Below are 26,809 nucleotides of genomic sequence, written 5' to 3'. Positions count from 1 at the left end.
CATGGCCACATTTCAGTCTTTCGGCAACACCAACTCTGCACGGGAACAGCAGGTTAATGGCTCTCCATCACTTCACAAATGATAGTCAAGGACCAGACTGGGGAGTCGGGTGACCTGGATGTTAATACTGAACTGGGCTCCCTCCCCGTCAAGTTAGGCTCTCCTCTCCCACCTTCACGCTGCGGCATCCCGTACCTCCAGCAGCCGCACCCTCGCAAACGTAACGGGATGATGATTTCCTTCCCATTTGTGTGGTGACGGTCTCCCCGACGAAACCGCGAGCTCCTTGACCGCTAACACCCTTCCTCTCTGGATCCCTGCTGAAATCACAGTAACCCAGCCCTGTTCCAGGCTAATGCGCACAAAAAACAAACCATAAATTATTTCACAAGCCTGCTAGGAGTCAGTTTAGTCAGGAAACATGGCCCGAGTACCCTCCCATGGGCCAGGACACAGACAGGAGGAAGTCATGGGCCACAGGAAGCCTTCTGTAAACAGGAATGTGAGGCGTGCACCTTTCTTCTTCTTGCTGTTAATGATATAGCAACCATTTACCGCTCACCTTCCCTAAGCCGGGGATATACAAGGCACCTCATATTTACGTATATTCGCATACATTTTGGTCTCTCAGTAAAGTCTTGGGACAACCCTGCACAGCAGTTTCACCTTTTTTTCTTTTTTAAACATTTATGTATTTATTTTTGAGAGACAGAGAAAGACAGAACGCAAGCAGGGGAGGGGCAGAGAGAAAAGGAGACACAGAATCCAAAGCAGGCTCCAGGCTCTGAGCCGTCAGCACAGAGCCTGACACGGGGCTTCAACCCATGACCGGAGCCAAAGCCGGTAGGGCGACCGACTGAGCCAGCCAGGTGCCCCCAGTTTTACCATTTCTACTCCGCAGATGAGGAAACAGTACTAAGCAGGTGAAGAAACCTGCCCAGGGTCATATAGGTAGAAAGTGGTGTGGCTCGGACTTGTATCCAAGGCATTTCAGCCTGCGAGGCCCATACCACACCAGCCAATCTGGAGCCTGTATTTGTCTCTGCTTCCACATCTCTCCCACACAACCCTCCAGAGGTTAAACTAGGACCGATTTAGCATCACAGGGCATGCTGGAGGCAGGGACTGAACTCCTGATGGAGATTCGAACACCCGCCTTCCCATGGTCCCTGCCTCCCTGGTATATATTCCTGCATCAATCATATCACTCTCCTCCCTGAAAAGAAAAGCTAGGCACCTATCCTTTTAAAGGCTGGCAACCCTCAATTCTTCTACTTTACAGTCGTTCCTGTTAGAAGTAGATCAGGTTTTGAATGCAAAAGAATCTCCAGTGGGGAGCATGTGTATAAATGGAAGAGGTGACTGAAGGTTTGGAAAGTACTTACAGCCTGTGTTCAAGGAGGATGGGCCTTTGATACACATGCCATTTCTTTTCCCAGCCCTTTCCCCAGATTCAGTCTCAAAGACTCTACCTCTGTCAGACTGACACCAGGTATTATGAAGATCAAAGTCGGTGGTCAAGGCCAAAAGCAATGCATGGCAGATGTTATGGGGGAGGATTTAGAAAGATGTTAGCTGGGGGCGCCTGGGTGGCGCAGTCGGTTAAGCGTCCGACTTCAGCCAGGTCATGATCTCGCGGTCCGTGAGTTCGAGCCCCGCGTCAGGCCCTGGGCTGACGGCTCAGAGCCTGGAGCCTGTTTCCGATTCTGTGTCTCCCTCTGTCTCTGCCCCTCCCCCGTTCATGCTCTGTCTCTCTCTGTCCCAAAAATAAATAAACGTTGAAAAAAAAATTAAAAAAAAAAAAAAAAGAAAAGAAAGATGTTAGCTGTAAAATATACAGTGGTGGGGAAGAAATTTAAAAAGTAGACACAATGATCTATCGGTACAATAGAATATAAAAAAAACGAATTAGAAAATATTTTGTACTAAGGAGTTTTCTTTTAAAAACCCTTGAAAATCTATCCTTTGTAATAAAATGATTTCTAATGTTGTGGAATTTTTAAACGTCTGATCCTTTTTATCTACAATCTACAAAACATAATCTTTTACAGATTGATATCATCAAAGCATCTTGCAAGAGTACCTATTGACTGCACCTTGAAGAATTACCTAAAATCACTACAAAAACTGAAATTAGAGAGGTGCCTGGGTGGCTCAGTCAGTTAAGCATCTGATTTCAGCTCAGGTCATGAGCTCACAGTCCGTGAGTTCGAGCCCCGCGTCAGGCTCTGTGCTGACAGCTCAGAGCCTGGAGCCTGCTTTGGATTCTGTGTCTGGCTCTCTCTCTGCCCCTCCCCTGTGCATGCTCTGTCTCTCTCTGTCTCAAAAATAAATAAAAGCATTAAAAAAAAAAGCTGGAATAAGAAACAACATTCTCCAAAAAAAAACTCTAGAAAAGAGAGGACAAGCTAAGAGAAATGCCTAATTTGGGATTTCCTAAGTACTTAACAGTGCTGTTATCATTAAAGATGAGCAAATAAAAACAACCAGGTAGTGTGAAGGCCATTTCCATCTACCGGCTTTTCAAGATTGGGTTAAACACTGGCTATCATGTTTACTGAGGGGATCTTGGAATTATTTATTAAACCACACTAGACAAGCTAAACATTGACCAGCTCAACTGGGGATAAACGAGAGCACTTATCAGAATGATGGATAACAGAGGTTAACCAGGGTCTGGGGAATCATTCTTGGCTCCACTGCTAGGACTCCTGACAAAGAACCAAAACAGCTTGCTTTCAACTCGAGCTTCTGCACCCACCCAAGGCGGGATGCGGCTACCACCTGATGTACATCTTTTGCAATTTTACCAGGATTTAAAATACAGCCATGGATTCACACTGGCCGTGTGCTTTCACATAATCTACATATCAGCAGACTCGGTTGGTTAGAGAAATAGGCATATGCAGGCACTTAACATCCAACACAAAGTATTCAATAAACCCGCATCCCTGGCTTCCTTATAGCGCGATGCTAAGTAAATCCAGGTTATAGTTTGGGGTGAATTGACTTTTCCATAGGCACTGAACACACGTCTAGTCCTCAAAGTCCTAGTTATTATTGCTCATAAGAGAAAGCGAGAGAGTTTATGTGTCGTATATGTATGCATGTGTGTGTACACAAACACGCGGGCCTAAAATCTCAACCCACTGACCCCAACAAGCTAATTCATCTTGGTGAGGGTGGGCTGGAGCACCACCCCTAGACAGGAAAGATGGCACACTGCTTGGCCGGCCCTAGGGTGCCTGTAAGGCAAATGATCCCCTCCATCGGGGGACTTCCCCAGCCAGAGCTTGGTTAGGTCTTTCCACAGGCCTCTCCTGCTTTCCTTTCAGATTCCGTGATCACATTATCCGTCCTTGACCTTGGTCGCCCAAAGATGGCTTACCTGGTAGTCTTTCTCTACAGCATCATATGTCCTTTTTCAAACATAAAGACACAACAGAGGAAGCTTAGGTAGGAGACGATGAAAGAGAAGGAGCACCACATGGTGCGGTGCTCCAGACACGGGAGGGGAGGTCCCATACCTGCAGAGCCAGCCGTACGACACAGGCCGTGTAGGTCAGCATGCCGTGCAGAATATCGAGCAGGGAGAAGAGCAGGGTGGCGGCCGTCTCACTGTGGTTCTTATTGTCCACGTCCAAGCACAGCGTGGCAGTTTCAGTGAACAGGTCACAGACATGACGGACCAGTCCTGAGGGTAAAAAGGGTAAAACATGCCTCATAAATGCCAACATAGGGGCACCTGGATGGCTCAGTCGGTTGAGCATCCGACTCTTGATTTCGGCTCAGGTCATGATCCCAGGTTCACAGGATCAAGCCCTGAGTCAGGCTCCATGCTCAGTGTGGAGACTGCTTAAGATTCTCTCCCACTCTCCCTCTCTCCCGCGCGCTCGCTCGCTCTCTCTCAATAGATAGATAAATAAATAAATAAATAAATAAATAAATAAATAAATAAAGTGTCACAAAAACCCAACAGAAAAGGCATACGTATTCTATGTTGTATAAACTCTAAGCAGTCCTTCAACTGTACTCATACCAGAAGTGCAGGTTTCCAGGCCTCACTCTCAGAGTCTGCTCAGGAGCCTGCGACAGGGCCTAGGAATATACGTCTTAAATAAGCTCCCCAGGTGATATGATGCAAAGGTTCCCCAAATTACACTTTGAGAAACACTATCGTACATGAACAGGCTTCACAAGGACAGAGGGCTGCCTGACGCCGGAAGATCCCATGTTGCATATGAACGTCCTGCTCCCAGGTTCTCTGAAAGTACGGTTCTTCACAGTGTAGGTCAGGGACGACAGGTGGACCCGGGGGATATAAGGATCTACGAGTAATTGGGTCATTCCAAGAGGATAAACCAATGAAACATTTTTTTTGCATGCATTCCAAAAATATATTGAGATATAAGATCAACTATGATTTTAAGAAATTTGGAATTTAAAAACTTCCAGGTTCTATCGTTGTGTCTCTGCAGACCTCATATTAAATTAACAGTGCGGGTGGTCTGCAACTTTCAGTTTGATGTAGTCTGTCACAAAAAATGCATTTTCACAGGTAGGGGCCATTACTGTTTACACTTAATTTTATTGATACTATTATGTAGCATTAGCCTTTGAATTAAAAAAAACAATTCAGATGTAAATGCGGTGAAAATACAGCACGCAGTGTTACAAACCTAAAATGGTGAACAGGACCTTTAGCATCAGGAGATCATCTGAATGTTCTAGGAAAAGTGAATCTTCAAAAATGCGTATTTTTACACAGCAGTTGGTGGGGGGAGCATGGTAAGGACTGTACCATAAGCTGGATCTCATTGGTCCTGCAATCCATTTGTCCCTAGTTCCCAGATGATCAATTGGATAGGAACTCTGCCAAGCGCAGCCATCTAAGCTTTACTATCTTTTCCAAGCACTGCCATTGCCATTTCCAGTAAAGCGATTTAGGTCTCCTAGACAAGTAAACAGAGTAAATCTTGGACTTTGAAAGTAATTAATTTTGTCACTAACGGCAGAGAGGAACCAAAACTACAAAGGCCTCATTCAAAGTTGTACTGCTCATGGCAAAGACCGGTACAAGTCACAAAGCTGAAGGTAAATACACTTGAAGGGAAGGTAGAATGAATTACTGGCAAAGTTTCTTTATCAATGACAAGGTGTGATCACACGTATCACCAATGACACACAGTATAGCAAAGCGATCGTTATGGCATGTCCATGACCAGGGGCTCTTGTCTGAGTTAGGCAGCATCGCTAACACACATGCCATGAATCAGCACTTGGCCTTCATGGGCTGCAGATAGGGCAGAAGGGCTTTGAAACACAGGACGTGGTAAACGCACGCTGCAAGACGTTTTCCTCTGGGGGGTCGCGATCACTTTGTGACCTCCATGTGGATGGTCCGAGGTGCAGAGGGGTGAGTACTGGTGAAGTCTCACTCTGTGAACAGCAGAGAAGGACGTGGCTCCTCAGAAGGTGGCGGTGGACCCTCGGACACCCATCTCCAGGCTGCTTCAGACTAAACAGCTGGTGGGCAACAGGGAGCGATCTACCCGACCTCACTCAGTCTTCAAGGAAAGAGGGCAAACAACGAATGCCATCGTGTCCCTGCTGGGATGGAAAGTCTTCCCAGCCTGCTGTGTGAAAGAGCAGGCAACAAATGCCAAGCTCTGACTTGACACGCTGAAGTCACCAGCTGTCAGGGAAGGTGCTCACAGGAGATTAGAAATGAAGCAGGACACAAAATATTTCTTCACAGCAGTGATAATGCCAGCAAGCTCATTAGTACGATGTCAAGTGGTCTATTCCCAGCCATATATCCCAAGTTCTTCATCTCCAGAACGTTCACTTCAGGGTCAAAGCACACATTTTCCTCATTTAAACTTTTTATTATGAAAACAAAGAAAGTCACAAGACAGTTCTCCGATGATTATCAGCATTTTTGCTCATCTTGTTTAATCTATCCTCATCTTTTTCAGGAATTTAAAGCAAATACCAGACATCATCTTATTTCTCCTGTAAACACTTCTGTACAGTCTACAGAGAAGGGTTCTTTTCTTTAGCATTATTACCACCCAATAAAACGAAACCTACTTAATATAGGCAATACACAGCCTACGTCCAAAACTCAACGGTCTCAAAACTGTCTTTTGTAGGATTAGTTTGTTGAAATCAGGATATAAACCAGGTCCACACATTCCATTTGGTTGCAGACCTTAAGTCTCCTTTAATGTCTAACAGTCTTTCTTCTGCTTGTAATTTGCATGCCTTTTGTTTCTGGAAAAGTTAGAACACTTGTCCTGTAGATTTTCTTGGGGTGGTATTCCTCTATCCCTGTATTTCCTATAAAATGGTAATTATAGTAACTGGAGACTCCATTTAATTCAGGTTCAATTATTCTGGCAATAATACTTGGGGCTGGAACTCTGCGCGTTGTATTGCATCATATCTGGAAGGATATACCGTCTGGCTATTCCACACTTAACAATGTTAAAATTGATCAAGGTCAGGGGTTGTTAGCCTAACCCAATCATTATAAAATTCCCCATCAAATGTTACCTACTAACGACCACTGTCTAGTCCCATCATTTCATTAGAGGTGGCAATATAGTAAGTTTCAAATTCTATCACTCTGTACTTTTTCAGCTCATTTTGCTCTATAAAGAATCTTCATTTAACTCTTTGGTTATCATAAAATATGGTTTGTAAAGGAAAGGCAACAGAGATGTTTGATAAATGTTTCTTTGTTGCCATTTACCAGTTTTCAGACCAATGATTTTGGAGTATCAGCAATTACCAAATGGGACTAATGGAGGAATGGGTGGGGGAGCAAGGAACTACCAGCAGTTACTAATGAATTCATTTTGTAGCATCATTGTGAATACAGTAGATGTTTAAAGAATACGTTTTATGGATTTCAACTGATTCAATCACTTTTTTAAAAAAAACGTTCAACTTGTTTCCATTTTTGGCTACTGACAGCCCCTTGAAAGTGTCCTGACTTCTGCTATAATAGGTCCCAAGTTCATCTTAAGAACTCCCGCCTCAAAGACACAAATAGACACTTCTCCAAGGAAGACATCCAGATGGCCAACCAACACATGAAAAGATGCTCAACATCACTCATCATCAGGGAAACACAAATCAAAACCACAATGATATACCACCTCACACCTGTCAGAATGGCTAACATTAACTCAGGCAACAACAGATGTTGGCGAGGATGCAGAGAAAGAGGATCTCTTTTGCATTGTTGGTGGCAATGCAAGCTGGTGCAGCCACTCTGGAAAACAGTATGGAGGTTCCTCAAAAAACTAAAAATAGAACTACCCTACGATTGCCCAGCAAATGCACTACTAGGTATTTATCCAAGGGATACAGGTTTGCTGTTTCGAAGGGACACATGCACCCCATGTTTATAGCAGCACTATCAATAATAGCCAAAGTATGGAAAGAGCCCAAATGTCTATCGATGGATGAATGGATAAAGAAGATGTGGTATATATACACAATGAAATATTACTTGGCAATCAAAAAGAATGAAATCTTGCCATTTGCAACTACGTGGATGGAACTGGAGGGTATTATGCTAAGTGAAATTAGTCACAGAAAGACAAAAATCATATGACTTCACTCATATGAGGACTTTCAGAGACAAAACAGATGAACACAAGGGAAGGGGAACAAAAATAATATAAAAACTGGAAGGGGGACAAAACAGAAGAGACTCATAAACATGGAGAACAAACAGAGGGTTACTGGAGGGGTTATGGGAGGGGGGAATGGGCTCAATGGGTAAGGGGCATTAAAGAATCTACTCCTGGGGCGCCTGGGTGGCGCAGTCGGTTAAGCGTCCGACTTCAGCCAGGTCACGATCTCGCGGTCCGTGAGTTCGAGCCCCGCGTCAGGCTCTGGGCTGATGGCTCGGAGCCTGGAGCCTGTTTCCAATTCTGTGTCTCCCTCTCTCTCTGCCCCTCCCCCGTTCATGTTCTGTCTCTCTCTGTCCCAAAAGTAAATAAACGTTGAAAAAAAAAATTCAAAAAAAAAGAATCTACTCCTGAAATCATTGTTGCACTATATGCTAACTAATTTGGATGTGAATTAAAAAAAAAATTAAATTAAAATAAATAAGTGAAAAGAATTCCTGGCTCAAAAATACTATATAAAATAGATTAAAATAAAATAAAAGGCTTTATGAAGGGTTTCAAAAAATAAGAAATCCCTGCCTCAGATTGAGCATTAGCTACTTCTCCAAGAATCCCTAGTTTCTTTCAAGAAGAAACTATATTTAGAAACCAAGGTCTGAGCACCAGTGACTCTGCTACTGAGTCACTGATTAAGTAGATAGAGATAAGAAGTATACACCTATTAGAGAAAAATAATGACTTCATGCAAATATTTTCAGTATCAGTGTCCAGAAATGGACCCGTACATATATGGTCACAAACATTTCAACAAGTAAATTCTTTACAAAAAATTCTTTTCAACAAAAAGGGATAGAAAAACTGAGTACCCATATTAAGAAAGGAATCCTTGACCACTACATCATATACTATGCTAAATTACTTTCACACAAATCATAGATCTACACATAAAAGCTAAAACTGTGAAGGTTCTAGAATAAAATGTAAGAGAAGATCTTTGTAACTAGGAGGCAGGCAAGATTTCTAAGGTCTCAAAAAGCATGGATCATTTAAAAATGAGTAAATTAAACTTCATCACAAAATTAAATATTTACAACATAGGTATCTAATAAAGAACTTAAATCCAGAATACATAACCAGTTCCTACAACTCAATAATAAAACGACAATCAATTTTAAAGATGGGTATAAGACTTAACCAGTCAGTTCACAAAAGATATGTCAATAAGCACATGAAAAATGTTCATCATTAGTCATGAGAAAAATGCAAATTAAAATTACGACGAGATGCCACACACAAACAGAAATAATGATAATGAAAAAAGCAGGCAACAGCAAATGTTGGTAAGGATGTGGAGTGACCAGTACTCATATATACTACTAATGGAAAACAGTTGCAGTTTTCATTTATAATTTGTTTAAACATGTATTTATTTTCAAGAGACAGAGAAAGACACAGCATGAGTGGGGGAGGGGCAGAGACAGAGGAGACACAGAGTCTGAAGCAGGCTCCAGGCTCTGAGCTATCAGCACAGAGCCCGATGCGGGGCTTGAACCCACGAAAAGTGAGATCATGACCTGAGCTGAAGTCAGATGCTTAACCGACTGAGCCACCAGGCGCCCCCAGTTATAGTTTCTACAAATTTAAACATACAGTTAGTACATTACCTAGAAATTCCAATCCTAGGTATTTTTCCAAGTAAAATGAAAACATGTATCCACAAAAAGTCTCATTAGACCTTTATTCGAAATAGCCCCAAGCCAGAGATAGCCTACGTGTCCATCACTAGGAAAATGGATGAATAGATTAAGATATACTCATACAATGGAATCCTAGTCAGCAATAAAAAGAAATGAGCCACTGAATCCCACAACAACATGAATGAATCCCAAAAAGGAGGCTGATAGACACCAGAAACAGGTGTATAGACTCAGTGGTATGAATACACTTACCTAAGGTTCTGAAAAAAAAGTGTCCATGTGGATTGAGATCAGAATGATAGTCGCTTAGTCTAAGGAAGGGACAGGATGGAACCTTCTATGATGATGGAAATCTCCCACACTTTGAAGATGCAGTCTGTGCTGGGATGACAGCAGCATTTACTGAGCACTTGCTCTGTGTCTGGCAATAGGCCTTTACTTGGCTTTTACACTTACCACCTCACCTGACTTCTGTAACAGCTCTGTGAGGCAGATGCTGAGATCTCCATTTCATACATGCAAAAACAAAAACTCAAGTAACAAGTACTCAAGTAACGTGTTCAAGGTCACAGAGTTAAGTACAAGTCACAGAAGTGAAGGGATCCCATGTATAACTCCCAAGTCCATGTACTTTTATAAATATTATGGAGCCCCTTGGGACCCACCAGTGGGGAACTGAGACCAGAAGGCCAAGGAGTAGGTTGCTGTGGTCATGCAATAATCAAGTGGGGTGGGGGGAACAAGGAGGAAGGCAGACACATCACTAAAGAAGCGTGATTTGCAACCTGACCGCAAGAGTGGGTAGGGCCATAAAGGGTCAATAAAGAATAGGAGAACTATATTGTAACTGGAAGAAATGGGAAGTATTCTAGAAATCACAAGTTAGCTTTTAAGACATGATAAGTTTGAGATAATATACAAAAGCCAAAGTTCAAAAGCAATTGGAGATTAAAACCTAGAAAGCAGGTGGCAGTCAAGACTGGGAAAGGCTGAAGTCAAAGATGAGCAGGGAAAGTGGAAAAGTTCCCAAACGGTAGTCAAGACAGACAAGCAAGACAGGGAGCATTGAGAAGACCCCAGACAGGGCAGGGGTTATAGAGGAAAGAAAAGGCACTAATAAAGGAATAATCATGACAATATAATCATGCTATAGGCAAAAAGGAACAACTAGAATTTAAAAAGAAAAAGGTGTCAAGGGTGTTTAATTGCCACAGTTCCAAGCCTGACGCAAGTTCACCGGTTGGGTCATCTCCAGGCCCTTGACGCTAGCCACTGGTAATCCTGTGGCCCGAAGTCAAACTTCAAGACGTCAATCTTTCTTGGTGCACTTTCCCCATAAACCCGTAGGTTTGGACATATCTGCTCCCACACTGTGTCCAGAATTTCCCCCTAGAGGGAGTTAGGAAATACCATTTTTCTTGAAGTTTTACTTATTTATTTTGAGAGAGAGAGAGAGAGAGAAAGAGAGAGTCAGTCAGGCAGTCAGTCCGGGAGGGGCAGAGAGAGAGAGAGAGAGAGAGAAAGAGAGAGAATCCCAAGCAGGCTCCACACAGTCAGCAAGGAGCCCAATGTGGGACTCTATCGTGAGATCATGACCTGAGCCGAAGTCTGAAGTTCAAATGACTGAGCCACGCAGGCGTCCCGGGAAATATTGCTTCTTAGAAGGGCGGGCTCGAACGTGCATTTGCACAAGGCTGACAACACCAGCTGCCGACAGCCATAATGGAGCAAAGCGAGATACTGCTCTTTGTCCCCTCACCTTATGCCCAGGGACTCAAGGATTAGATAGCTAATACTGGCAAAGTTCCGTGAATGAGATAAAACACGATGCATCTTACTAAAGTGGAGGAAAAAATCTAAGGAGGTGGCAAAGGGAGGGAAAGGGAGTTAACGTTCTCCCACTTCTGCTCTTTCATTCTTCTCCACAGAGAAGTGCTAATCAAGAGAAAGATACTCCACCTCCAAAGAAAGTGAAGTTCAAGGATGTTTCCAGGGCTGTATTCTCCAGAGTGAAAATTTTCCAAGTGATTTGACTGTCAGTGGACATGCACGTATGGCTCTTTCCCCTCTCTTCTTCCACTAAGAAGGCTGGTATACAGCATAGCCAGAGGCCTCCACTCCTTGGAAAGGCCTGGACATTCTTTTGTTGTTTTGGGGATTTTTTTTTCTTCCTCTCCTCTCTCATCCAGACCCAGTCTGGGATTTAGTAGCTATCTGTGGCTTAGGTCAGCTCTGCTCCAGACCCCTGGGCAAGTGCACAGCCCCTTGCTGTGTCTCTTGCCTCTCTCCATCCGTGCTAGCTCGTATGTACCTGTGTGAAGGGAAAAGGGAGACCCTCCTTCATGGGTGGGGAGCTACAAGACTGATGTTTCAACACTGAGGCAAACACCCAGGGAAAGCCACAGGCAACTCTGTTTCTGGTCTGGCAGGTGGACCTAAGGTAGGAAGTAAAGCTAAAAGCAGCCCTCTAGGTAGACCAGCACAAGAAGGTTTCTGCCTTGCCTGTGCATAAGCTTCCAGAGAGATGCCGTACAAAGGCATCTGACATGGTGCTCCCTCTAGCATTTCCCAGCCCCCTGCTCCAACACCATCGTAAGAACTTCTTAATACTCCACTCTAACACTTCCAAAAGAAATCAAAACTCATTAAGCCACAGAACCCAAGCATTATTTTGCATTAATTACAACCAACTCATCAAAAAAAAAAAATCTAAGAATTATTTTGTATTAATTATAAGCAAATCTCTAAAGGAGTCATCCCCATAAGTTATTTTCAAGTGTTTAATGTTCTGGGAATATTAATGTGCATGAGCTGTTCCCAGCTCCGGTCATTGTGTCCTGATTACAGTATTACTTTTTCAAAATCTGTTGCAGAGATAATACGAGAGTATTACTTTGAAATCCCAAGCTTTTGAAAGCAACTTATATTTCTATCATTTATGATTTGAATGCAACATTCTAAATTCAAATGTAACCTCCCCAAGTTGAGGCTTCCTTGTGGATAATTTTGTATTTGCATCATGCAACCATGTGGCCATTTCCCTAGGATTCATTAAAGTCGACCTGAGCAGACAATCTGGAAGAGGAGTATAAAGGTATCCGTGAAATCTGATGTGGGAAAATCGTTCTTTCCCAAATTGCTCAGTGCTGTACCACCAAATGCAGAATCACAACAAACCAGCTGAGTTAAAAGTCTGCTTTAAAAACAGAAAAACACAGAAGTTGAAAGTGGCAAGGCCCATCCTGGGCACGCCAGCAGGGTGAACGGAGCCATCTGTGGACTGCGAACCTGAGCCACAGCGCCCAGGTACACGACACCTGTTCTGGTTGAGGGTTAATGAGCAGCCACCCCCACACAGACATGACCCCAAATGAAAATACGTCCCATCTCTCGGGCTATAAACTTAGGAACTATCTTAGTGCAGGTTTCTGCCTGTTATGCCAGCCCCTTCCTAAGAGATCCTGGGTGTCCATACCGTGCCCTGGCCTGAACTCTCCCCAGGTATTTGTGCCCCCCAGCACACCCCCTGCCTTGGAGCGTTGGTTTCCACTCTGCATCACAAGCCTTCCCCCTCACACCCTGCCCAAACACCGGGGCCCATGGGAGTCCGGCTTTCCCCACTTCGGAGAGGGACACTGGACAAGTTTCACTTGACACAAATGACTGGACAACAGAAAACTGTGTATTCTACTGAAATAAAGTGATCTATCAAACCTGTATACTGGAATTACTTCATGGTCAGAGGCTGGGCCTTCTCAAATATGACAGAGGCTAATCTTTTAATTAAAAAATTTCCCCCCAGGGGCACCTGTATGGCTCATTCGGTTGAGCATCTGACATCTTTCAGCTCAGGGCATGATCTCACAGTTCAGGAGATCAAGGCCCCCATCAGGCTCGCTGCTCTCAGTGGGGAGCCGGCTTCAAATTCTCTGTACCCCTCTCTCTCTCTGCACCTCCCCCCACTCACGCTGTCACTCTCAAAAGTAAATAAACCTTGGGAGGAGCCAAGATGGCAGAACAGCATGGAAATTTTCTGTGTGTCTCACGTCCATGACATGGAGCCAGACCAACATTAAACCATCCTACACACCTAGAAAACTAATTGGAGGATGAACACAACAATCTGCACATCCTGAACGACTGAATTCGGTAGGAATTCACCCCAAAAGAAAGAGCACGAAGAAACGACAGGCACGGATTTAACCAACACAGATACAAGCAAGATGTCTGAATCAGAATTTAGAATCACGATAATAACAATACTAGCTGGAGTCGAAAATAGATTAGAATCCCTTTCTGCAGAGATAAAAGAAGTAAAAACTAGTCAGAATGAAATTAAAAATGCTATAACTGAGCTGCAATCACGGATGGATGCCGCGGCGGCAAGGATGAATGAGGCAGACCAGCGAATCAGCAATACAGAGGACAAACTGATACAGAAAAATGAAGCAGAAAAAAAGAGGGAGATGAAGGCAAAAGAGCATGATTTAAGAATTAGAGAAATCAGTGACTCATTAAAAAGGAACATCTGAATCACAGGGGGCCCAGAAGAAGAAGAGAGACAAATAGGGGTAGAAGGGTTACATGAGCAAATCACAGCAGAAAACTTTCCTAACCTGGGGAAAGACACAGACATCAATATCCAGGAAGCACAGGGGCGCCTGGGTGGCGCAGTCGGTTAAGCGTCCGACTTCAGCCAGGTCACGATCTCGCGGTCCGTGAGTTCGAGCCCTGCGTCAGGCTCTGGGCTGATGGCTCGGAGCCTGGAGCCTGTTTCTGATTCTGTGTCTCCCTCTCTCTCTGCCCCTCCCCCGTTCATGCTCTGTCTCTCTCTGTCCCAAAAATAAATAAACGTTGAAAAAATATATATATATAAAAAAATAAATAAATAAGTAAATAAATAAAATATCCAGAAAGCACAGAGGACTCCCATCAGATTCAACAAAAACCAATCATCAACAAGACATATCATAGTCAAATTCACAAAACACTCAGGCAAGGAGAGAATCCTGAAAGCAGCAAGGGGAAAAAAGCCCCTAACCTACAAGGGAAGACAGATCAGGTTTGCAGCAGACCTATTCACAGAAATTGGCAGGCCAGAAATGAGTGGCAGGATATATTCACTGTGCTGAATTAGAAAAATATTCAGCCAAGATTTCATTATCCAGCAAGGCTGTCATTGAAAACAGAAGGACAGATAAAAAGTTTCCCAAACAAAAATTAAGAGTTTGTGACCACTAAACCAGCCTTGCAAGAAATTTTAAGGGGGACTCTCTGAGGGGAGAAAAGATGGGAAAAAATATATACATATATAAATTTATATAATATTTATAAAGCTTATACATATAAACAATAAATTATTATATATATAATACCAAAAGCAACAAAGATTAGAAAGGACCAGAGAACACCACCAGAAACTCCAACTCTATAGGCAACATAATGGCAATAAATTCATATTTTTCTTAATGTTTACTTTTGAGAGAGACAGAGAGAGAGCATGAGTGTGGGAGGGGTACAGAGAGAGAGGGAGACACAGAACCTGAAGCAGTCTCCGTCTGAGTTGTCAGCACACAGCCAGACACAGGGCTCAAACTCACAAGCTGGGAAATCATGACCTGGGCCAAAGTCAGCCGCCCAACTGACTGAGCCACCCAGGCGCCCCAAGTTCATAATTTTCAGTACTCACTCTAAATGTCAATGGACTCAATGCTCCAAGCAAAAGACACAGGGTAAAAGAATGGATAAGAAAACAAAATCCATCTATATGCTGTTACAAGAGACCCACTTTAAACCTAAAGACACCTTCAGATTGAAAATAAGGGGATGGAGGGGAGCCTGGGTGGCTCGGTCGGTTAAGCGCCCAACTTAGGCTCAGGTCATGATCTCGTGGTAAGCTCAAGCCCCGTGTCGGGCTCTGTGCTGACAGCTCAGAGCCTGGAGCCTGCTTCGGATTCTGTGTCTCCCTCCTTCTCTCTCCTCCCCTGCTCATGCTCTCTCTCTCTCTCTTCTCAAAAATAAATGAATGTTAAAAAAAATTAAAAAAAAAAAAAAAGAAAAGAAGGGGATGGAGAACCATCTATCATGCTAATGGTCAAGAAAGAAAGCCGGAGTAGCCATACTTATATCAGACAATCTAGACTTTAAAATAAAGACTGTATCAAGAGATGCAGAAGGGTATTATATCATAATCAAGGGGTCTATCCACCAAGAAGACCTAACAATTGTAAACATTTATGCGCCAAATGTGGAACACCCAAATATATAAATCAATTAAACACAAACATAAAGAAACTCATTGATAGCAATACCATAATAGGAGGAGACTTCAACACCCCAATCACAGCAATGGACAGATCTTCTAATCAAAAAATCAACAAGGAAACAATGGTTTTGAATGACACACTGGACCAGATGGATTTCACAGATATATTCAGAACATTTCATCCTAAAGCAGAATATACATTCTTATCCAGTGCACATGGAACGTTCTACAGAATAGACCATACACTGGGTCTATCAGCCCTAAGTAAGTACAAAAAGATCGAGATCATACCGTGCATATTTTCAGACCACAACGCTATGAAACTCGAAATCAACCACAAGAAAAAATTTGGAAAGGTAACAAATACTTGGAGACTGAAGAACATCCTACTAAAGAATAAATGGGCTAACCAAGAAGTTAAACAGGAAATTAAAAAGTATATGGAAGTCAATGAAAATGATAATACCACAACCCAAAACCTCTGGGACGCAGCAAAGGTGGTCATAAGAGGAAAGTATATAGCAACCCAGGCCTTCCTAAAGAAGGAAGAAAGATCTCAGATACACAACCTAACCTTATGCCTTAGGTAAGAGCTGGAAAACGAACAGCAAATAAAATGCAAAACCAGCAAAAAACAGGAAATAATAAAGATTAGAGCAGAAATTAATGCTATCAAAACCAAAGAAAAACAGTAGAACAGATCAATGAAACCAGAAGCTGGTTCTTTGAAAGAATTAACAAAATTGATAAACCACTAACCAATTTGATCAAAAAGAAGAAGGAAAGGACCCAAATAAATAAAATCAAGAATGAAACAGGAAAAAAAAAAAAAAAGAATGAAACAGGAGAGATCACAACCAACACAGCAGAAATAAAAACAATAATAAGAGAGTATTATGAGCAATTATATGCCAATAAAATGGGCAATCTGGAAGAAATGGACAAATTCCTAGAAACATATACACTACCAAAACTGAAACAGGAAGAAATAGAAAATTGGAAAAGACCCATAACCAGTAAGGAATTCGTATTAGTAATCAAAAATCTCCCAAAAAACAAGAATCCAGGGCCAGATGGCTTTCCAGGGGAATTCTACCAAACATTTAAGGAAGAATTAACACCTATTCTCTTGAAGCTGTTCCAAAAAAGAGAAATGGAAGGAAAACTTCCAAACTCTTTCTATGAAGCCAGCACTACCTTGATTCCAAAACAAGACAGAGACCCCACTAAAAAGGAGAACTATAGACCAATTTCCCTGATGAACATGGATGCAAAAATCCTCAACAAGATATTAGCCAACTGGATCCAATACATTAAAAAAAGTATTCACCACGACCAAGTGGGATTTAAACCTGGCATGCAGGGCTGGTTCAATATCTGCAAAACTGTCAATGTGATTCATCACATCAATAAAAGAAAGGACAAGAACCACATGATCCTCTCCATAGATGCAGAGAAAGCATTTGACAAAATACAGCATCCTTTCTTGATAAAAACCCTCAAGAAAGAAGGGATAGAAGGAGCATACCTCAAGATCATAAAAGCCATATATGAAAGACCCAACACTAATCTCATCCCCAATGGGGAAACACTGAGAGCTTTGCCCCTAAGGTCAGGAACAAGACAAGGATGTCCACTCTCGCCACTGTTATTCAACATAGTACTGGAAGTCTTCACTTCTGCAATCAGACAACACAAAAAAATAAAAGGCATCCAAATTGGCCAGGAGGAGGTCAAACTTTCCCTCTTCGCAGATGATATGATACTCTATATGGAAAACCCAAAAGATTCCACCAAAAAACTGCTAGAATTGATTCATGAATTCAGCAAAGTTGCAGGATATAAAATCAACGCACAGAAGTCGGGTACATTCCTATACACCAACAATGAAGCAACAGAGAGAGAAATCAAGGAATCGATCCCATTTACAGTTGCACAAAAAACCATAAAATACCTAGGAATAAATCTAACCAAAGAGGTGAAAAATCTATATGCTGAAAACTATAGAAAGCTTATGAAAGAAGCTGAGGAAGACACAAAAAAATGGAAAAAGATTCCATGCTCCTGGATACGAAGAACAAATGTGGTCAAAATGTCGCTACTACCCAAAGCAATCTCCATATTCAATGCAATCCCTATCAAAATAACATCAGCATTCTTCACAGAGCTAGAACAAATAATCCTACGATTTGTATGGAACCACAAAAGACCCCGAATAGCCAAAGCAATCTTGAAAAAGAAAACCAAAGCAGGAGGCATCACAATCCCAGACTTCAAGCTATACTACAAAGCTGTAATCATCAAGACAGGACGGTACTGGCACAAGAAGAGACACTCACATCAATGGAACAGAGAACCCGGAAATGGACCCACAAATATATGGCCAACTCATCTTTGACAAAGCACGAAAGAATATCCAATGGAATAAAGACAGTCTCTTCAGCAAGTGGTGCTGGGAAAACTGGACAGTGACATGCAGAAGAATGAACCTGGATCACTTTCTTACACCATACACAAAAATAAACTCAAAATGGATGAAAGACCTCAAAGTAAGACAGGAAGCCATCAAAATCCTCGAGGAGAAAGTAAGCAAAAACCTCTTTGATCTTGGCCGCAGCAACTTCTTTTTTTTTTTAATTTTTTTTTTCAACGTTTATTTATTTTTGGGACAGAGAGAGACAGAGCATGAACGGGGGAGGGGCAGAGAGAGAGGGAGACACAGAATCAGAAACAGGCTCCAGGCTCTGAGCCATCAGCCCAGAGCCCGACGCGGGGCTCGAACTCACAGACCGCGAGATCGTGACCTGGCTGAAGTCGGACGCTTAACCGACTGCGCCACCCAGGCGCCCCGAGCCGCAGCAACTTCTTACTCAACACGTCTCCAGAGGCAAGGGAAACCAAAGCAAAAATGAACTACTGGGACCTCATCAAAATAAAAACCTTCTGCACAGTGAAGGAAACAATCAGCAAAACTAAAAGGCAACCAATGGAATGGGAGAAGATATTTGCAAATGACATAGCAGATAAAGGGTTAGTATCCAAAATCTATAAAGAACTTATCGAAGTCAACACCCAAAAAACAAATAATCCAGTGAAGAAATGGGCAAATACATGAAAAGACACTTCTCCAAAGAAGACATCCAGATGGCCAACCAACACATGAAAAAATGCTCAACATCACTATCATCAGGGAAATAAAATCAAAACCACAATGAGATATCACCTTACACCCGTCAGAATGGCTAACTCAGGCAACAACAGATGTTGGCAAGGATGTGGAGAAAGAGGATCTCTTTTGCATTGTTGGTGGAATACAAGCTGGTGAAGCCATTATGGAAAACAGTATGGAGGTTCCTCAAAAAACTAAAAATAGAACTACCCTATGACCCAGCAATTGCACTACTAGGCATTTATCCACGGGATGCAGGTGTGCTGTTTCGAAGGGACACATGCACCCCCATGTTTATAGCAGCACTATCACAAAAGCCAAAGTATGGAAAGAGCCCAAATATCCATTGATGGATGAATGGATAAAGAAAATGTGGTGTGTGTGTGTGTGTGTGTGTGTGTGTGTGTGTGTATATATATGATGGAGTATTACTCGGCAATCAAAAAGAATGAAATCTTGCCATTTGCAACTACCTGGATGGAACTGGAGGGTATTATGCTCAGTGAAATTAGTCAGAAAAGACAAAAACCATATGACTTCAGTCATATGAGGACCTTAAGAGACAAAACAGATGGACATAAGGGAAGGGAAACAAAAATAATACAAAAACAGGGAGGGGGACAAACAGAAGAGACGCATAAATATGGAGAACAAACAGAGGGTTACTGGAGGGGTTGTGGGAGAGGGGATGGGCTAAATGGGTCAGGGGCACTAAGGCATCTACTCCTGAAATCATTGTTGCATTATATGCTAACTAATTTGGATGTAAATTTAAAAAAATAAAAAATAAAATTTAAAAGAAAACAAAACCAACAAAAAGTAAATAAACCTTAAAAGAAATTTTTCCCCCAAACCTGAAGGGACTCTGCATACGAGAGTATCTTACAAACAAACTTGCTGCAGCTCCTCCAAACCCAGAGTGGTCCAAAGACCCCCATGATTAGCACTGGCAGAACTGGTCTGGCACTTGGCTCCCAGAGGAGAACACTGTAGTGAATTATTTCAACTATACGATTTATTCTGGTCACCTGTCCCAGGAGACTGCAATGCCCTTTTCGGTTTTAAGCAGAGATGCTGCATTTCAGCAACAGGTAAGCCCACTTCTCTGTGTCCCCTGCCCCCTCATGCATACATGAGAGAGAGAAATTTTGGATAGAATAAGCTCCATGACAAAGTCATTGAAAAGAGAGGTTTAAAACTTGAGCAATTTATGCACTGAAGATATATACTCCATCTGATTACTCGGATAGCTGAAGTAGCTTGGAACTGATTTCCACAAACATATCTGGAGCCATTTTTGAAAGGGAGAACACAAAAAGTAGAGGCGGATGCTAATTTCATATCCCGAACTTAAGATACATTATTTATGACTAATTCAATGAGTAAATTCTGTTAACTCAAAGGGGCGTAAACTTCCTAGTTTCTACCAGGAAATGACTGATCATAGATGTGCAATGCCCACAAAGTGCTGGAAGAGAGTGGGGGGGGAACAGGGAAGGACACCTTCTCAGGAGGGAGTGTGACCTCGCTGAGCAGCGACACAGCCCAGGGTCTGCCCCGAAAGCGTGAAAGCTTTTTCGAACAGAATTCTGACGTCAGCGCAGCACTTGCTGGCTTACGTATGAAGTGGCTTTTACGAGCTGGGCCCTGGGCTGGAGCACATCCTCTTGAGTTCCACACGCCAGATCTTCTGTCCTCCCCTTTGTCCTTCCCTGTGATCTCTGAGATGGCAGGTAAACATTCAAGAGAAAACAGGCATCATTCATTCAGCCCCTGGTTCATATGCAATATGCTGAGCATTTGTAATATAAATTTTACAGTGCTCGGCAATAAAGGAGCTAGGGGAAAAAACTCAAGACGTGGTCCTTTTCCTTCAGGGCCCATAAAAAAGATATCCATGTGTGAAACAGATCACGGAATAAAATGCCCACATGGTGCTGTCAGGCAGAAGGAGTAATGATCCAGTTCACTCTTGTCATTTTTTCTTATACTCTGTAAAAGTTCAATTAATACAAATACATGCATTTGTATGTAAAAAGTACAACACAGACAATACAAAGTTCCCCAACATCCCGTATCCTCGAAACTCACCATACGTAAGGGTTCGCTGTAGGGGGGCCTGTGAAACATACACAACACACATATCAATATGCATGGAAGACAGTATACCTTGCTAGTTTTCACTGAAGAATATATCAGAGACTTATATGTCTTACCATGTTATATATATAGATATGGTGCTAACTAGTTCTTTTAAGTAACTGTACAGCCTCTCTTTGTAAAATCAAATTCCAGGGGCGCCTTGGGTGGCTCCGTCAGTTGAGCATCTGACTTTGGCTCAGGCTATGATCTTGCAGTTCATGAGTTCGAGCTCCACATCAGGCTCTGTGCTGACAGCTCGGGGCCTGGAGCCTGCTTCGGATTCTGTGTCTCCCTCTGTCTCTGTCCCTCCCCTGCTCACATTCTGTGTGTGTGTGTGTGTGTGTGTGTGTGTGTAAATAAGTAAGTAAGTAAATAAATAAATAAATAAATAAATAAATAAATAAATAAATCTCTATCACACAGTTAACAATCCCAGGAAGAAAGGGTGAAGTTCATGCGCCACCTGGTTGCTCTGTAGCAGCCACTCTACACAATGTGACTATCCCCAGCCACAGCCAACTGTCTCCTTCCCCTACAGCTCCAGAAAAGGGGCGGCAAAGGCAAGAGTTCCTCTCTAAGGAACACATTTCGACAGCTGAAACGGAGAGTGGTAGTGGCGATGCCTCATCTCCACGACCAAGGAGCAAACAACACTAGGCGGTAATGAGGACGGCAAGGAAAATGATGGAGAAACCTGGCAGGGCAGGGGCTCCAAGGGTCACATTTGGGCCTCTGGGCCTCTGGCTCTAGCTGCTTCTGGGCCCAAGAGCGATTCTTGGCTTGAGTTCCACCAGATACGCACTCACTGGTAAGACATCTGCTCTTTTCATGTGGCTCATCTAAGTTTCTGACGTACGTAGGTAAGAGTCCTAACCAGCACAGTGGACTGGGAGTTAGAACTGTTTTTTCAAATCTTCTCTTAGTGGGACAGAGTAGCAGTCTCCCCGGCATTAAATTTCATGTTACGTAGTCGTCTTCAAAAGCATGCTTTCTGGACTCCAGGCCCTATCCATACCCCTCACCTTCCTTTTCTTTCAATCTATATGTATTGTTTAATTTTTTATTTTTTTCAGAGTCAAAAGTCTTACTGCAATCCCAGGTCACTTTCTTCTCCCCAGAGGCAACTGAGTTTCCCTTGTTTTAACTACTTATTATTGACCTCTATTTCTCTAAATGATACACACTTGGCATTGTTTGGGTTGCAGGCATCTGTTCACTTCCTCCCATGCGGTAAGGAAGCTGTGGCTCTTTCCCACCCCCTACTCACATGCAAACAACTCTCCCTCCTCGTCCCCCCGCTATAGTTATCTCTTACTTTCAATCAGATTGACGGTCAGTGACTACATTGCTATGACCGTATAAACATTACTCCCAATTAAGTCACACGGAAAACTAATTATTTTTCCTTTCCTGGGCAACTTCATGTTTTCTCTAGAGTTAAATCAGTTCGAAGACTTGACTCTCATTTTAATGGTGTTTTCGGAGTGTGGTAGGATGAAGAGTGCCCCCTCCCCCACAGATATCCATATCCTAATCCCAGGAAACTGTGACTGTCACCTTATATGGCAAAGGGAACTTTGCAAATGTGATTTGGTTAAGGACTTGGAGAGATAGACTATCCTGGATAACACAAACGGGTTCATTGTAATCCCAAGGGTTCCTATAGGAGGGAAGCAGGAAATGAGAGAGAACAGGAAATGTGAAGACAGAAGCACGAGGTTGCGGTGATGCAAGACGGGCCAAGAGACAAGGAACGCAGGCGGCAGCTAGAAGCTTTTCGCCTTGGGTTTTCAAGGCAAAGAAACAGAAGCCCCCAAAAGGAATGAAGCCTGCCAACAACTTGACTTTAGACTTCTGACCTCTAGAACTGTAGGAGAATACAGTTTGGGGCTGTTTTATTTTTTATTTATTTTTTTTAGTTTTGGGTTGTTTTAAGCACCTAAGCTTGTGGCTTTTGTTACAACAGCCACAGCCACAGGAAACCGATACAAGGAGAGAGCAAGAGCGATTCCCTTGGCCGGGTCTGCCGTCTTTACCGGGAAGTCCTCAGCCACTTCCTCCCGATAAGATGTACTTCTGAGTCTGTACCAGCTGATGAACAGGAACTCTGAGAACCTGGGGCGGATAAATACTGGAGACACTCTACATTCACTGTATCGTTTTAGGGGAAACGTTTTATGAACCGGCTCATCTTTGGCTGGCCAAAAATAGGGACAATGTATCATTCAAACTAGAGCACAGGAAGCTCGCTGGACTGGGAGCCCCACATGCTGGTCTCAGCACTATCGGGACCTAACAGAGGGACTGACTGCGGTCACCTCGCCCCATTTTCCTGAGCCTTAATTTCCTCGTTAGAAGTTCAAGAAGGAGCGCTCTGTGATACTGGAAGCTTCTCTTGGCTCTAATACTTTATAAGTCAGAATGTGGCAAATGAATATTAAGTAATATTCATTGACTTCAACCCTATTAAAACTGCACAGGGAAAATTGTTTCCGTACAATCCATAAAGACACAGGGCAACAAACTGGTACTATTATTTATAAATCAATACTCCAAAGCTAAAACTCAGGTATCAGGATAAGTCATGCAGAGAAACAATGACACTGACAGACACCTATTATACGTCTCTTACCAGGTGGCAAGTACCATTCGAAGTGCTTTAACAGATAACCAGCCCCACAGCCCCTCAACTCCATTTTACAGATGATGAAACTGAGGCTTGGAAAGGTTGAGTAACTTTGTCACGGCCATCTGGCTCCACGGCCTCTGCTACCGCTCACTCTGCAAGACTGCATTTCTAGAGCTGAAATGGCTCAAAATAGAAAAGGAAGAAAATAAAGACTACCTATGAAGTTTGCTGTGTGAGCACAGAAGAAAACACAAAAAACAACAGGCTTAAAAAGATGTAATTCGGAACAGGTACGGATGATAAAGGTGAGGGGGAGGGCGGCGTGTACCAAGTGGAATCTCTGCCACCACTAGAGAAATACAAAGGGCGGAAAAATAAGCAAACGAAAAGAAAGGATAGAAAATTGCCACACCGTGCCTTGACAACAGAACCGCCTCGTTAAAATCTGATTTTGCAAAAGTTGTTTTAGCATTTGTACACAGCAGGCCTGTTATCCCGTGGCAATCTTCTACTTCAGCGACATCCTTCTGCATTAGTTAATTAACAGGTGCCACTCACAGAGCGAGCCCATCTCGCTTGTGCTGCAGGAGACGCAGAGCACTATTAGATATTCAACACCCGTGCTGTCAAGTAAATGACAACAATCAGCAGGAAATGCATTTCATTTCCAGTTTTCTGGCAGAGAAAACGAATATTAGTTAGGAAGAATTCGATAGGCACCTTGTATGCATCAAATTCCTGAAAATTTCGAAGTCACATTGGGAAGCAATTCAAGCTATAAAAGAACTTGTAAATGCTCACTTAAATATGAATGTAAAAAAAATGAAGCCTGCAGAAAAAAACTGTAGAGGAAAATAAATGAGGAAATGTGGTTTAAAAAAAAAAAAAGTAAGAGCACAATACTCATTCTTTACCTCTTTGCACTTGACTACCTGATGGCTCTTGTCACATCTGATCTTTTAGAAGAGCTTCTCTTGGCTTACAGGACACCCCACTCCTCTGGGTTTCCTCCCTGCCCATTCCTTCTCAGTTTCCTGGAGCTCTTTTCTCCAAAACCCCACAATCAAGTGTGTGCACTTATCTGCTGAATGTCTGTATTCCTTACCAGGCCATAAATTCTACAAGAGCAGAAAACACGTCTGTTTGGGTTCTTCCTGTCTTATCTAAGCCTAGCACAGACCTTGGCTCCTAGCAGGTTCTCCAGAAACAGGTGTTGAGTGACTAACGTTACATGACCAAAGAAGGACACGTTCTAGAAATTTAGCTGATTAATCATTAGAAAACCCACCAGTGGAAATTATACTTAACAGTGCATGGAAAGAAACAAAGATCACCCAAAAGAGAACAAGCAGAGGCTATTCAGAGCTTGCTAGACTAGCAAGGGGGTCAAGCCACTACCGCTCGCATCTGGCAGAGACTCAAAGGCAAGGCAGGGGAGTGGGAAAGCTTTAGAGTAAAAAGATGGGAAGGGGCGCCCGGGGGGCTCAGTCGGTTGAGCATCCGACTTCGGCTCAGGTCACGATTTCGCGGTTGGTGGGTTCGGGCCCCGCGTCGGGCTCTGTGCTGACAGCTCGGAGCCTGGAGCCTGCTTCCCATTCTGTGTCTCCCTCTCTCTCTGCTCCTCCCCCACCCCCACACTCACACTCTGTCTCTCTCTCCTTCGAAAAAATAAACATTAAACAATTAAAAAAAAAAAAAAGATGGGAAGCCTCTGGGTGTGCACTGACTTGAGGTTGTTGGTCCAGGGAAGGTGGAATCAGGTTAACTAGGAGGAGGACATGTTATGCTATTGGTTTGGGAAGCATATTTGCTCTTCTGCGGTTGATCCTGAGTTGGAAGGAGGGGCAAAATTTAAGGAAGCTGACGGCTGCTGACCAAGTCCTGGCCAATTTGTGCCAATTGCTACAGAGGTGGTGGTGTGGCTTCCTTGAGTGGTTGCCGCAGAGGTTGTGGTTTGGCTTTCTGGGCTAGGTGCTGCAGAGGTTGGGAGTCAGGGCGTCATCTTCATATATGAGCTGGCCATTGGCCACATATGTACAGCCTCTCAATAGTAGAGGCATCCCCATTCAGGTCCGCAACCGGAAAAGGATGCCCACTCACAATTTTCATTCAAAATTCTGTTGGCTAGTCTGGCCAAGGCAATGATAATAATAGTTAACGACTCTGATAGTTAATAGGCTTCTCTAAAAGCCTACTTAGGGAGGGGATCAATGAGATTTGAAAGCATTAAACAAGGTGAAGCAGAACTACGCACGCTGCCGTAGACATAGATCACATAAAACATGGAAAACCAAGTTAAAAAACAATACACCTAGAATAACAGCATATATAGGAGGCATTTAAGAGTCATTTATTGAACACGTCCTATTTTTCAAGCACTGTACCGTTTTACACGAGATATCTTTACACACATTATCTCATCCACTTCTCCATGCAGATAAGAGGGTGGGGACCCTCCAGAGAACTGGAGAGGCGGCAAGGCCCCAGACCTTGATTCTTCCTCACCACCTACACTGCTTGGTAAGCCTTACACACAAGGGGAACCCAGCTCATCAACCCAGGGGAGCTCACTTTTGAACCTCATACCCTTCTGCGTTAGTGTACGTTTATATTGAATACCTGTTGCTTTTATGATCAGAAAGGTTACAGATATTTTACATCTTTAAAAATTAAAGATAAGAGGAGCGCCTGGGTGGCTCAGTCGGTTAAGCATCCGACTTCGGCTCAGGTCATGATCTCGCAGTTCGTGAGGTTGAGGCCCGCGTCGGGCTCTGTGCTGACAGCTCAGAGCCTGGAGCCTGTTTCAGATTCTGTGTCTCCCTCTCTCCCTCTGACCCTCCCCTGTTCATGCTCTCTGTCTGTCTCAAAAATAAATAAACATTAAAAAAAATTAAAGACAAGAATGAACGATAGTACTTTAAACACTTTCAGACCTGAGAATAAAGGCTACTGTTCAGGGTCCAGACGGAATCCCTGTACCACCATGGACTATTAGTCCATCCTGACACCTTTGTGGGGCTTGTTCCATCTCGAAGAAAGTCTCAAGTGTCTCAGTCCTGAGAAGCTTGATGCCAAGAAAAGAAATACTACTTAGCCTCTTGGGGGACATCCGAGTGCTGGCTTGGCCTGTCTAACTGGGACAGCTTTAGCACAGGGGCAGAGCACAAAAATCAAGGAGCTGAAAAAATGACCGCCTCTCATCATCCTCCCTGGAGGTCTCTAAGCAAAAGCAGGTCTCATCCCTGTTAAGGACCCACTCCT

The 26,809-nt window shown here is 43.1% G+C and overlaps 1 protein-coding gene across 17 annotated transcripts in view; it reads right to left on the bottom strand.

Annotated features, from left to right (window-relative positions):
* The window catches only part of ULK4 (unc-51 like kinase 4), a 577,159-nt gene that overhangs the window by 176,646 nt on the left and 373,704 nt on the right, over positions 1 to 26,809 (bottom strand). For 16 of the 17 annotated variants that reach the window (XM_045037803.1, XM_045037798.1, XM_045037797.1 and 13 more), the window contains one exon: positions 3,528 to 3,694. In XM_045037803.1, the coding sequence (XP_044893738.1) occupies positions 3,528 to 3,694 (167 nt within the window). Of the gene's footprint in view, positions 1 to 3,527; positions 3,695 to 26,809 lie in introns of those variants that run through there. The other variant, XR_002745508.2, reaches the window with a different exon arrangement.

This window comes from Felis catus, chromosome C2 (genome assembly GCF_018350175.1).
Source record: "Felis catus isolate Fca126 chromosome C2, F.catus_Fca126_mat1.0, whole genome shotgun sequence".
NCBI classification, from domain to species: Eukaryota; Metazoa; Chordata; class Mammalia; order Carnivora; family Felidae; genus Felis; species Felis catus.
This window is presented reverse-complemented; position numbering and strand designations above follow the sequence as displayed.